The sequence below is a fragment of the Humulus lupulus genome, chromosome 5, assembly GCF_963169125.1.
Source record: "Humulus lupulus chromosome 5, drHumLupu1.1, whole genome shotgun sequence".
Lineage (NCBI taxonomy): Eukaryota > Viridiplantae > Streptophyta > Magnoliopsida > Rosales > Cannabaceae > Humulus > Humulus lupulus.
Window position 1 is genome coordinate 43,653,413 of NC_084797.1, and position 12,824 is coordinate 43,666,236.

Below are 12,824 nucleotides of genomic sequence, written 5' to 3' on the forward strand. Positions count from 1 at the left end.
ATGATCAAGGAATTAAGATGAAGATTTTAGAAGAAGCACACAATACCCCATCCTCAGTTCACCCAAGGTCGACCAAGATGACTCACGACCTTAAGACATTGTATTGGTGGCCAGGAATGAAGAAAGATGTAGCAGAATATGTGTATAAAATCTTAGTATGCCAGCAAGTGAAAGTAGAACATCAGCGGCCTGCAGGCTTATTGCAACCGCTTCGTATTCCAGAATGGAAGTGGGAAGACATAGCCATGGACTTTTTGGTAGGATTAGCATGAACAAATAAGCAGCACAACTTAGCTTGGGTAGTAGTAGATAGACTAACCAAGTCAGCCCACTTCCTGCCTGTCAAGACTACGTACACAGCTGATCAGTATTCAGACGTTTATGTCCAAGAAATAGTACGACTGCATGGAATCCCTAAGACCATAGTATCTGATAGAGGATCAGTGTTTACATCGGGATTTTGGGGAAGCTTACAGCAAGCCATGGGTACCAAGTTAAGTCTTAGTATGTCATTTCATCCTCAGACTGATGGTCAGTCTGAGCGTACCATAAATATTTTAGAAGATATGTTGCGCACTTGTGTACTTGACTTCGGAGGATTATGGAGTAAATATTTGCCACTGATAGAGTTCTCCTACAACAATAGCTACCAGTCAACGATCGGGATGGCACCCTATGAGTTGCTTTATGGAAGGAGGTGTCGATTGCCGTTACATTGGGACGAGGTAGGAGAAAGGCAACTTCTTGGACCCAAAGTTGTTAGAGAGGCTCAGGATGCAGTAGTGCTGATTAGAAAGCGTATGCTCCACTACAACAATTTTTAGTATATATTACATTAAAAAATAACACATATTTAGAAGCGTTATTAATGGGTTATTAAAAAAAAACACGGAACTATTGGCGCCATATGAAATACAAGATATAGGCGGCAAATGAATTTTGTTTGGGTCTAATCTCTATCAGCCAAATTTTAATCCCTAAATATAAGTTACCCAAACAATTTCTCTCAGCCTCCATCTCTCATTCTCGTCTCAACTCATCTCTCTCTGCCTCACGAAGTCACACCGATTATAGCTTCCAGAGTTCTATCTCTGCCTCACGACTTCACGCCGACTATCACAAGCTTTTGGAGTTCTATTTCTCTCAGCCTCCATCTCTCACTCTCATCTCAACTCATCTCTCTCTGCCTCACGAAGTCACGCCGATTGTAGCTTCCAGAGTTCTATCTCTGCCTCACGCCGACTATCTCAGGTAATATTCTCTCCTCTGCTTACATTTTTTTAAGGTACGATATTATATGAAATATGAAATATAACTTTCTGGGTGTCTCTCTCTTTACACTTTGGATGAAATCGATTTGGGTTATAAAAAAATATGGTGACTCGAGTGGGGTTGGTCAACGTTCTGACTGTTTTGGAGTATATTTTTTTAGCAATGGATACTTGTAATTTGTAGGGTTGAAACTAATTATTGGTTTTGGTATGATACTTCATTACATATATTGAGAGTACTTTTAAGTTAAATGCCTAAGGGGTGAGAGTTTTGACTGGTTTCTGCAATGAGCTGCAAGTTTGTTTCTTTTGACTGGTTTTATAATTGATGACACTTGCTGGTTGCTAATGCTTATGTTTTTGAATGGCTGATGAGTTTATGTTTTTTCAATAATATATAATGGTCTCACAGATTATGTTTGTGAGCATGTTGTTTTCTAAAGTTTCCACCCCCCTTTCCCTCTGAAGCTTCAATAATATACAGGAGAGGATACTTTAGTCTCAAATTTCACTAAGTTGATTTGCTCATTTCCTTTTCTTTTTCATAGTTGTAGTTGATTTGATAATAAAGAATGTTGGTTGATGTGAAAAATGGAAGAACAAATGGAATTCTGTAAGTTGTTTTCCCTTTTGTCTTCGTGCAATTTGATCTTTTAAGTGTCTCGGGTTTTAGTTATCAGATGTATTTTATGACCAGTTCGTTGTTTCATTACTGTACCTTTTATAGATTATGTTCCCTCTTGGTTTTTCCCCCTTGAAGATGGTTAGATTATCTGTAAATGTTTATTTGGACATAGAAGGGCACCGTTTACTTTTAATTAAAGTTGTGCATTTGGAATTTTCTGTATTTAGTTTATAAATAATCTATTAGGACATATTTTGTGCGTACTCATTGCATAGGTGGTTGTATTTAAGTTTAACCATCTTTCTGTTATATTCAGTGGGAAGGGAATTTTCTTTTCCGTAATTATTGGTTACATGGTTTCTTCTGTCAATTCTCAATCTGCTTTTCTTCATTTGCAGCAGGATGTAGAAGGAGGTCAACAGCCATCAAAGGTATTGAAAAGCTTGCTATTATAATTTGTTGTTCTATATTACGTGCTATAAGGGTAAATATATGAACTATATGACAATGTAAATTAATATATCACTAAAAGGCTACTGTCACCTGTAAAGTGTGGTATTCGGAGTTTCAGTTATGGACTTTTTTTTCTTCTTTCTTTTCATAAGTGGGTTGTTGAGAAACTGGAAAGAGAAACCTAACTACTGAATTAACTTTTGCATTGGGACTTCAAAGTTCATATTCCCATGCTGATATCTTTTCTGATATATGGGTTGGTAACTAGACTTATAATTGGTTCCAATGTGTGAGGTCAAGTGATATTTATTACTTCTGCTAGATTCCGTACATGGTTGAATTAGCGTGTTATGCTGATTATGTATTGAAAAGAAGACGCTATCTTATAAGCATTTGGTTGCATACATATATGTAAATTGACACCTCGACAATTTGTACCATGTATCTGCATGATGTTAGTTTGGCTTCCTTTTATATGATTGTATTTCTTACTACGAAAATATTGAATTCAGAATTATATCAGGTATGCAACACGTCAAAAGCGAGCTGATTCTAAGAAGGCATTGAAAGATCTTCTGAACAAAAGTGGGGCCTCCAAATTTTCATTTCAAGTAAACTATGTGCAACATTTATTTTCTTTTAATTTTTTAATTAAACTCCATTCCATTACATGTCATGTTGAAATTTATTATAATGTTTGTTGTTCCTGCTCTATATTTTCGCATTATTCATTCACTTTTTGAGTATTGATTTGTTTTTATTTCCAATTTTACCTAGGATGATGACTCAATGTGGAGACCTGGTGGGTAGGCAGATAAATCAGATAACTCTCGAAAGAAACATAAGCCAAAGTATTTAGCTAAGCATGCTTACAAAGCTCAACAAAAGAAAACTAAAGGTGAGTTTTTTTATAATTTTATTAAATTATCATATTTTTTTCTTAGTTATTTAAATGAAGGGTGAGGAAATACCATTATATCACTACCACATCAAAAGTTGATGATTTTTTTATCTCAGTTGTAAACTTGAAAAACTTGGTTATGCATCTTGTGATCACTGCAAAACTGTTCCGTGCAATTAGCTTCCTATTCATTATCAAAGAATTCATATTGTAGCACTTTTTTTAAATTTTCTTTATGAGCATAGCTTAGCTATTAGACGAATTTTTGTAATGGAGAGTTTTATTGTGGGTCAAATTTATATAATTCACGGCTCAAGTAAATGTCTGGGTGCATTGTACAAAAGAGAAAAAGTTAACTTTTCATTCCCCTGTGAGAAGTAAATGGTTGTTTCTATTTATTTCTTTCTCAATTTAGTTTTTCTGCTGCTTTTGCTGCCTCTTGTCATTGTATTTAAGAGTTTTTTTGTTCTTTTTATTTTGTGAGCTCTAGTTTCCAAGGACTCTATAGTGGGTTTGGATAGTTTCTTGGTTGTAAGATTTGTAATTTTTTTTAATGATGACTCCTAATTAAAATTCGAATGATGTTGATAGTTTATTAATTGGTATGTAATTTTGCTTTCATTTTAGTGGCTTCATTGGATTTCAAATTGGAAGGAACTTTATTTGCAGCAGTTTGCAAGAGGTATGTTCTCTTTTATTTTTGTTAAAATATTTTACAAATGTTAGATGAGTTTTAATATCTTAGATATTCATCCATAGTGAAGTAGGTCCTGAGATTATTATTATTGTATGCTGCGGTGATAATGGAAGGTTGAGAACTTGTGTGTCTTAGTGAAGTAGGTTCTGAGAAATTTGTGTGTTGTGGTGAGATAAGGAAGAAAACTTGTGTATTGTTTGAATATTTTGAATTGATAATGATTGATGGTTGGTTAATAAATATGGCTGAAATGTTTTCTGATTTTCTGCTAGTTATTTGATGTATATCTAATAAACTTCAAAAACTCATAGAAATTTGAAAGTGGAATCCAAACCCGTGTGGGGAAATGTATTAGAATAATTATAGAAATAGCTTCTTGCAATTCAAAAACTTGGTTAATAAAATGTAAAACATTTTTTAGTGTAAGGCCAGTACATAAAATTTTTTAGCTTGAGAATATACATCAAAAACCAAATACAAAAGAAAGAGTAACATCCCATTAACAAAAGAACTATTTATGAGAAAAGTAAAAAAAAACTCAATTGGAATATGATGCAGGTTCTAGGCAACATGTAATTAGTAATAACCCCGAAAAAATTATACTACTCCTCTCAAGATGTACTATAACTCACATGATATAGACAAAATTCTGAAACCTCAATGAAAAGCATAATAACACCTTTAATATGCATATTTTTTAGGCAAACTTCCCCTTTTAACATTAGATAGATTTCTCCTCTTTACTCTACAAGAATGCTAGCCATTATGGGGAGAAAACATGTGACGCTGTTGTTTTCAGTGAAAAGAAAGAAACAGTTGCTTTGCCACTTCATTGAACTTCCAATGGAAAAAACAATAATTTATTTTTGTTCCACTAGTAAAGAAAACAAACTGCAAAGAAGAAAATACTTATGAAAAACCTACCAAGATCCGTGAGTGATCTAATTTACAAAACATCTCCAAATGTCAAGTAAGTAGCACCTAAAATAATAGGCAAGGAACCTTTAAATAACAATATTTCATATTCCAAGCACTATAAACCTTCTTTCCCAGCCAAGCAAGACTGGTCGACAGCTTGGCCCTTGATAATTTTGAGACATTTTAGTGGCACCCTCAGCATCTGAGGTGCCCTTTATGCTAAGATCTTCCTACCCATGAAACAAACTGCAACAGAACAAAATATAAGTGGTCACAATAAATATATTGACATCGCTGGAGCTCTCTCATCTAATGAACTTGCTAAAGCTACAACAGATATAGAAAAATGCTAACCTCTTAGATAAGTCATAGGACGGTTAATGCTCTCAAAATATATATTTTTTTTTTACTTTTTCAAATTTATACTTATTCCCTGCCATCTTTGGGAGGTAGGAAAATCTAGCAAATTACTTGGTAGAATCACATGAGGAATCAAACTGTACACCATAACCTAACCCTTCTAAGTAGGATGAACTCATAGTATAATTTGCTGAGTATTGAGACAAAAAAATAACCAAAAGGAGAATGGTTGAAAATCGAGTATACAATGAAAAAAAAGTATCATATGGATCAATAAGCATGAAAAATGAGAAATTGCAAACAGCAAAGTGTGTCTTGACTTTGTTGTGCTGACACCAATTAGCTAACTTAGTAGTTACTAATTTGATTATTTATGGCCAACAGAAATGCAGCAGAATATTCCTAAAGAAAAGAAAGAATAGAATAAAAAATTGAGTTTACAAGAACCTGTGCATTCATGTCCAAGAGAAAAGTCACTTAGTAATGATTTTAACACTAACTTATTTTTACACACCATTAAGACACAATGACTCCAATATTTACATGTTATTAACTCTTATTGAAACCCCATGAGCACAGAAGATTAAAAAGTATCCCAAAAATCATAATTTCCTTAACTTTATGGGAAAAGTGGGGTAACAATGGCAAACTTAAAAACTATGTTGTTGTAGAACCTAAACTCACCCTGGTTTAATAACCTGTAGCAATATGGAAGCACAGCCACAAATGGACTGAGCTTGAGACGCTCCGCAAGCAGCTCAGATAGATATCTGACACCACAAAATAAAAACAAAAACAGAGTCAAGATTGAGCTTTATATACAAAAATCACCATAACTCATACGATACCCAATTAAATTATGCAAAACAAACAAACATTAATACTATATCAAAAAAAAATTATTAAGAATATAAAATTTATATAACTAAATAGAAAGATTAAAGACATTCTCATAATAAATATATTTCTTCTATATAAAAAGTATACAAATAACTGAAAATTTTTATTGTAGTTTTCCCCTGGTCAAGACAAGTCATTTTCACATGGTAGTTAAATGTTCTGTTTGTATCCCAGGAAACTAAACTTTTTATGGTATTCCAATTTGTTTTTCCAATAAAATCTATGAAGAGAATAGAATAAATGTTAGTGAACTGGTATCATGGACTTTGGTTTTGAGATTGTTACCTTTGGAGTAAGATAATGAATAAGTTGCATTTTCAGCCCCATTTCGTTGGACAGATAGGAGCTTTTCTCAGTAATATTATATTTCTGTCTTATCTCTCTCTATATATACTCATCAATGGGTTCTTACTGCTCAAACTACTACTCATCGTAAAACAATTAACGATGTGACCCATTAGCTCAAACTTTAACTTGATCTTCAATACATGTGCATAACAAGTATTGAGTGCAAATGGATCAAAATGATTATGACTATAATCATCTCTGCTGATAGTGTTGTGAATCCTTAATCAAATACAATTAATCAAATTGCTTAAGAATAATCTTATAGAACTTTAGACAGAGAAAATTAAAAAACAGAGGTGAGAAGAAGAAGAGAATTTGAATGAAATAGCCACTTTCTTTATTGTTGAATATCAATCCACATTACAATCTTGAAAGCCTTCTATATCAGTTTGTTTACAAGATTATAGAGCTAATACAATGTAAATTGTCATTAAAAATAACATGTACAATGTAATGTCTATTTATAGACAATTATACTTAACTAACATTACTTAGAAGAGTAAAACAGTTAAGTTGTTAGTGACTGAAATGAACAGGTCAGCATAGTTGACCGAACCAATTCCTACAGATAGTATTAGTAATTTTTAGAACAACCAGATACTGCAACATGTAGCAGCTTAAACTTTTCCTATATAGTAGTTCCTAGATGTTGCAATAGATCATTTCAATTATCAAGTGTAATTGCTTTGATGCATGGGCATATGTTATTTGCAGTGCATATAAGTAGACTATTATGGATTTATTAAAAAGAAACCCATTATAATTCATATACATCTTGACCACTACAGTTGCATCACACCTTATATAGTCAGCTGCTAAAATACTAAAACCAAACTAAATCACACCTTTATAGTTCAGCAGAATATTCATCCATAGAAGAGAATCCTCTGAGAGTCAAAGTAGAGGCCAAGCCTCACTATATTTAGGCACAAAGGAAAGAAAGAGAAAAACTGATAGTCACAATAGAATTAGAAATTTATATTAGAAAATAGAATCAAAATTATGATCCAGAAACATAAACATGAAGGAAACTGTCTGTCTATAACTGTGTACAAAAACCATTATCCCTTCTAATAGTACAAAGACTAGAACCAATATATAAAATGGTTCTGAACTGAACCGAGCATCTTGCTCTTTAAGAAACTTGTCTCTAAGCATCCGAGCAAGATTCAAGCCTAAAGAAGAGGCAAAAAGTGACTACTTCTTTATTTAAGATTATGATAGTCCAAAAAAAAAAATTAAAGTTTAAGTACTGCATAATAGTGTTCCCCCATCTCTCAGTGGCTCTCCTCTTTCTTCCATTCTCAGTCTTTCAGTATGACTAACTACTCTATGGTCCTCCGTCATCTTAATCAGTTTCCCATTGGCACTGCTACAATTAAACATATTCAATATAAATTATCATGTTGTTGGTATAAATTACAATGCAGGTACTTCTATAATTATATTTGGACCACATCTAATAAGTATTAAACAATAATAATTTTACAGAGATATATTTAAGGAAGAAAAAATAACATGATACGTGAAAGTAGTTACTAAATTGTATTAAAACATCATAAGTTCATTGTCATGATCATGTGTGCGTTAATGTGTTTCATCAATTGCTTAAGTTTATTCTGTCTAAGTTTGTGATTTATTTGAATTTCATTGCTGGTTGGGTTGGTTCATGATATTTTAATTTTACAGAGATATATTTAAGGAAGACAAAAATAACATGATACATACTTCATAACACATGCTGAGTCCCCCACATTTGCACATTGTGAAAAGAAATTTTCAGCACCATCAGTCCATACCAGAAGCACTGTTGTAGTACAACCCTGAGTAAAACTAGTTATATTAGCACAAACTATAGCATTATCAACATTCATCACTACACAAAATTATCAAAAAGATGTCAAGTGGATATATGAATACACCATATATGTAATAATATATATTTATGTTTTTTTTTATTTTCTGATTTTCCTGCTTGCTGTGCACATTTATAGGGGCGGTGACTTTCTTTTTAAATATATTTTGTACACACTAAAACAAGAGTTTCAAATAATAATAACAATAGTAAAATGTATACATACATATGTATGTGTTGCTAACATTGTCTTATCTTCTTCTCTGTTTTTCAAATAATAATAATAATGCAATACAGTTTTATGAGATTAGTGAATAGTAGTTTTGAGTAGACAATTATTAAAAAAATTAAATCAGAGCTCAGGTTGATTTTCTAAAAATTTGGATTTGTGAAATGTTTTATTCAATATCTATGTGTCTTTGAGTGAAACCCAATTAATTGTGTTTCTTTTGGTTTGTGTGAATGAAGTTTATTTTTTCTATTTAGTGGCTATAGTTTAGGTATTTATTAAGATCTATTTAATACTTTGTATTTTATTAAATAAAAATACCCAACTATTGTTGAAGCCATGTGAGTGCCATGGCCATTTTAATCTCTTGGGGATAAATATTTCCCTGTATTGGTTCTGTTTATAGGCTTATTTTTTTATGTTGTGAATTTACTTATGAATCTGTGAGCACCAATAATTTTTGTGTTGTAGATTGTATGGTTAACCTCATCTCTTTCTTGGCAGGTACCTCTCTATTATGATGGGATTGGGGGCATACGTTTGTCATTAAAAATTTCTAACTCTAGCCAAACACCTATAGAGGTATGGAATAGTTTGAGTTGTAGTATCAATTATAGTTGTTATTTCACTAATAACTGCATTAGAATCAATGGCTCCAAATGAAAAATATTAGATTGGAATGGATCTGGAGAAATTGTTGCAGAAGGTTATTTTATTTCAAGTGACCCAAAGGATGAGGTTCACCAAGTTCCTCTTGGGCCTAGAGCTATGAAAGAGGGGATAGATCTTGTGAGAAAGAATGATGCATTTCTGTGGAGGCCTTCAACAGTTATGTCTACTATAGAAGATGCTATAGGTAGTATAATTGCATGGCCAGCTGATAAAGTCATAATTAAGTAATTAACTTTTTTTATGTACTCTTTTAGTTTACTATAACTTTAAGTTGAAGCATTAATTATTTAAATTTTGTTGTAGCTAAGCAAATGGACTCACAACAAAGACAAGTGCACAAAGGATGATGAATTGAAGGATGGAGCAAGTTTCACGCATGGTTTACTTTTGTGTTTCTTGTAATGTTTCTATTTTTCATTTTTGAAGTAAAAATTGTTCAAGATTATAAAACTTTATTATGTTATGCTTTCAAACTTAAGTTAGAACTAAGATCTCATGAAGTAGACACATTCATGGTTTGAATTAGTTATTGTTTGATGTAATACTTATGGTTTATCAATTTATTGGGAATTACATTTTATGATTAATTTTGATTTTTTTTTTATCAAAATACAATAATGAAAATCTTTTAATTAAAAAATAAACCATATAAGTATACTCATCAAAATAAAATTTAAAATTTTATTACTATATGTTATGATTTAAAAACATATTATAAGCGTAACAAATCGTTATGATTTATATAAAATAACAAACTAAAAATGTTATCAAAATAATCAAATGTAACAGTTGAAAAGTGTTATGCAAAAAGTATAAGATTAAACTTCAAATTTATAACCAAATACTCTAACTAAATGTTATTATTTGAATATTATAGCAACTAAAAATGTGTTATTAAATAGTTTAAAATAACATCGAACATAACATTCGAATACTGTTATAGAAAAGACAGGACTTTTAATAACATGGGCTATGTTAGCGTTTTCAGAAGCGTTATCAATACTCTCGGTTAGCAGTTTTTAAGTGTTATGACTACTGTTTTTTCTTGTAGTGCTCGTTGCTCAAAGCAAATAGAAAAGTTATGCGGATGCCAAGCGGCGTGATATGGAATTAAAAGTCAAAGATCAAGTCTTCTTAAAGATATCTCCTATGAAAGGTGTGAAGCGGTTTGGGAAGAAAGGCAAGCTTAGTCCCTGATTTATAGGTCCTTTTAAGATATTGGGCAAGGTGGGAATAGTTACATATAGATTAGCACTACCGCCAGCACTAGCAAATTAACATAATGTGTTCCACATCTCAATGCTGCGTAGATATGTGTCAGACCCATCTCACGTCCTCAAGTATGATACGATAGCACTCCAGAAAGACTTGAGTTACGAGGAACGACTGGTTAGCATCCTAGATGGAGGGATGAAGGAATTATGGTCTAAGAGTATTCCGATAGTCAAGGTCCTATGGAGTAATAGTTCTGAATGGGAGGCAACGTGGGAGTTGGAGGAAGACATGTTTGCATGGTATCCTGAATTGTTTGGTAAGTAAATTTCGGAGACGAAATTCTTTTGAGTAGGGGAGAATTGTAGTATCCTGGAATACTTACTTAGCTAGCTAGATAGTAGTAGTAGTTAGTATTATTTTGTAGTATGGTAGATTCTGTGGATTTTGGTTCAAACTGGGACTTAGTTGGACACTCACAGCAACAGTTATGGATTTTATAAGTTTAACCTATAGTTGTGAAATATTAATTATAACATAAGGTTTGATTAATATTGCTGGTTCTAGAAATATATTTATTATAACCTAAGGTTTAGATAGAATTGTTAAGAATGTGACACTTGTAAAAATCATGTTTCTTAAGGATTTAAGTATTTATGATGAATAGTTTAATTAAAAGAAGAATCTAGAAGCTCTAAAACCTTCCAGAAACTGTTAGGATCATGTTTAGACTCAGTCAAGCTATTTAATCAATTTCAAATATGTTGAATAAGTGCAAATAGGTGTTTGATATATCAACGTATTCCAATATATCGCAGCTATAGGGGTCGATGTATCACCTATAGAAGATACGAAAAATAAGTCGACTTCGCACGAACGATCGAAGGGAGCCTCGGGGTAACGACCCAACTACTCTAGAGTTTGGACCATTAATGACTACTATACATAGACACTAATCTATAAGGAAACGTACATATGAAATAAACATTACTTTATTAAAACGTGTAAAACAAATGTTAAACTACATAATATTCAAAATAGGATATGGGATCCCATTGTTTTGAAAATAAAAACATAACATAACTTAAATAAATGGGAATTTAAATACTAAAAATCAACTTCATCCTCGAATCGTTCACGCAATCCACCGATGTCATTCTCCCTCAATACACATTCTCAAGCTGCCAAGAACCATTCCGCCGCCAAAGCTATTTTCCTGGACATATAAAACATAAAAGAATGAGCCTAATGCCCAGCAAGGAAAATCTACTACAAGCATGAAACATAATCATACACATAAACTATAAGCTGTAAATATATATCTATAAAGACGTACATCATATAAGACTATACTATTAATGGCCATTAAAACATGTGATAAACCATCTACGTCCCCTTTCTAATATCTGAGGTAGGTTAGATCACATGGTAGGTTTATGATAACCCATCTATGTCCCATGTCTAATATTTGAGGTGGGGCAAATCATAACCATGAAACATAAGAAGACATATCATAACATATTATAGCATAACTTATCATAACATACCAACATAACATATAAGCATATAAAACTATCTTATTTTCCTTACCGAAAACCGGGATATGAGAACAAGATCGGGACTTTGGAACACTCCTAAAAACCATAGTAGAGAGGTGAGTATACTAAAGAATAAAGATGAAAAGAACTAACTACACCATCGAAAAGATACTTACCAACAAAATCTTACGTTCAAGATCTTAGGTGCCTAACCAAGAATAGAGAATATGAGTTAGGATTTGAGTAGAAAAACTATAAGATCTTAAGGAAAAAATACACAAATGAACTAGAATTAGGAATACCTTGAATGCTTCTATGACCGAACTACACCTTGAATCGAAATATACTATAAACCTTACTTCCCAAGTGTTTGATTAGCTTATAATGATTAAGCTTATAACCCCAACCCAAGTGTTTACACTCTAAAGTAATCCTAGCAGCTTGTAGGCTCTGAACTCAGCTTGATGAATGAAGAAATGGCTGGGTACTAAGTCCTATTTATAGAGTTCAAGAATGAAAAGATCTTCATTTAACTTGAATAAAATAATGTCTTTTTAATTGAAAAATATTTGACTAAACGTTCAGCAGAGGCTGAAGACTCGGTCGGAAAGATTCTGGACTTATCAAGAGGTTACGGATTAAAATGAGCTCGGTTTCAAAATAGTTCAAAAATCATGCACCATAGCTGATATATCGCCTGGGCTGATATACCCGAGGCTCGTCGAGGTGGTCGTGCGAAGCTACGTGTTTTTCGTATCCCCGTATGGCTATATATCGCCCCCTAGAGCTGCGATATATCGGCATACGCTGAAATATTATACAAGTAATTACACTTTTTCAGCCTA

General features: G+C 32.6%; 1 protein-coding gene across 1 annotated transcript; it reads left to right on the top strand.

Annotated features, from left to right (window-relative positions):
• Positions 1-245: 245 nt before the first annotated feature.
• On the top strand, positions 246-3,159 carry LOC133779088 (uncharacterized). Its single transcript, XM_062219087.1, has 5 exons — positions 246-257; positions 1,075-1,251; positions 2,295-2,327; positions 2,862-2,960; positions 3,127-3,159. The coding sequence occupies exons 1-5, from the start codon at positions 246-248 to the stop codon at positions 3,157-3,159; spliced, it is 354 nt and encodes a 117-aa protein (XP_062075071.1).
• Positions 3,160-12,824: the final 9,665 nt, after the last annotated feature.

Bases quoted from the DNA above. Each gene is read 5' to 3' on its own strand.
- LOC133779088 (XM_062219087.1), top strand. The intron at 2,328-2,861 runs GTATTGAAAAGC...TATTGAATTCAG, and splicing joins GAGGTCAACAGCCATCAAAG to AATTATATCAGGTATGCAAC. The intron at 2,961-3,126 runs GTAAACTATGTG...AATTTTACCTAG, and splicing joins CCTCCAAATTTTCATTTCAA to GATGATGACTCAATGTGGAG.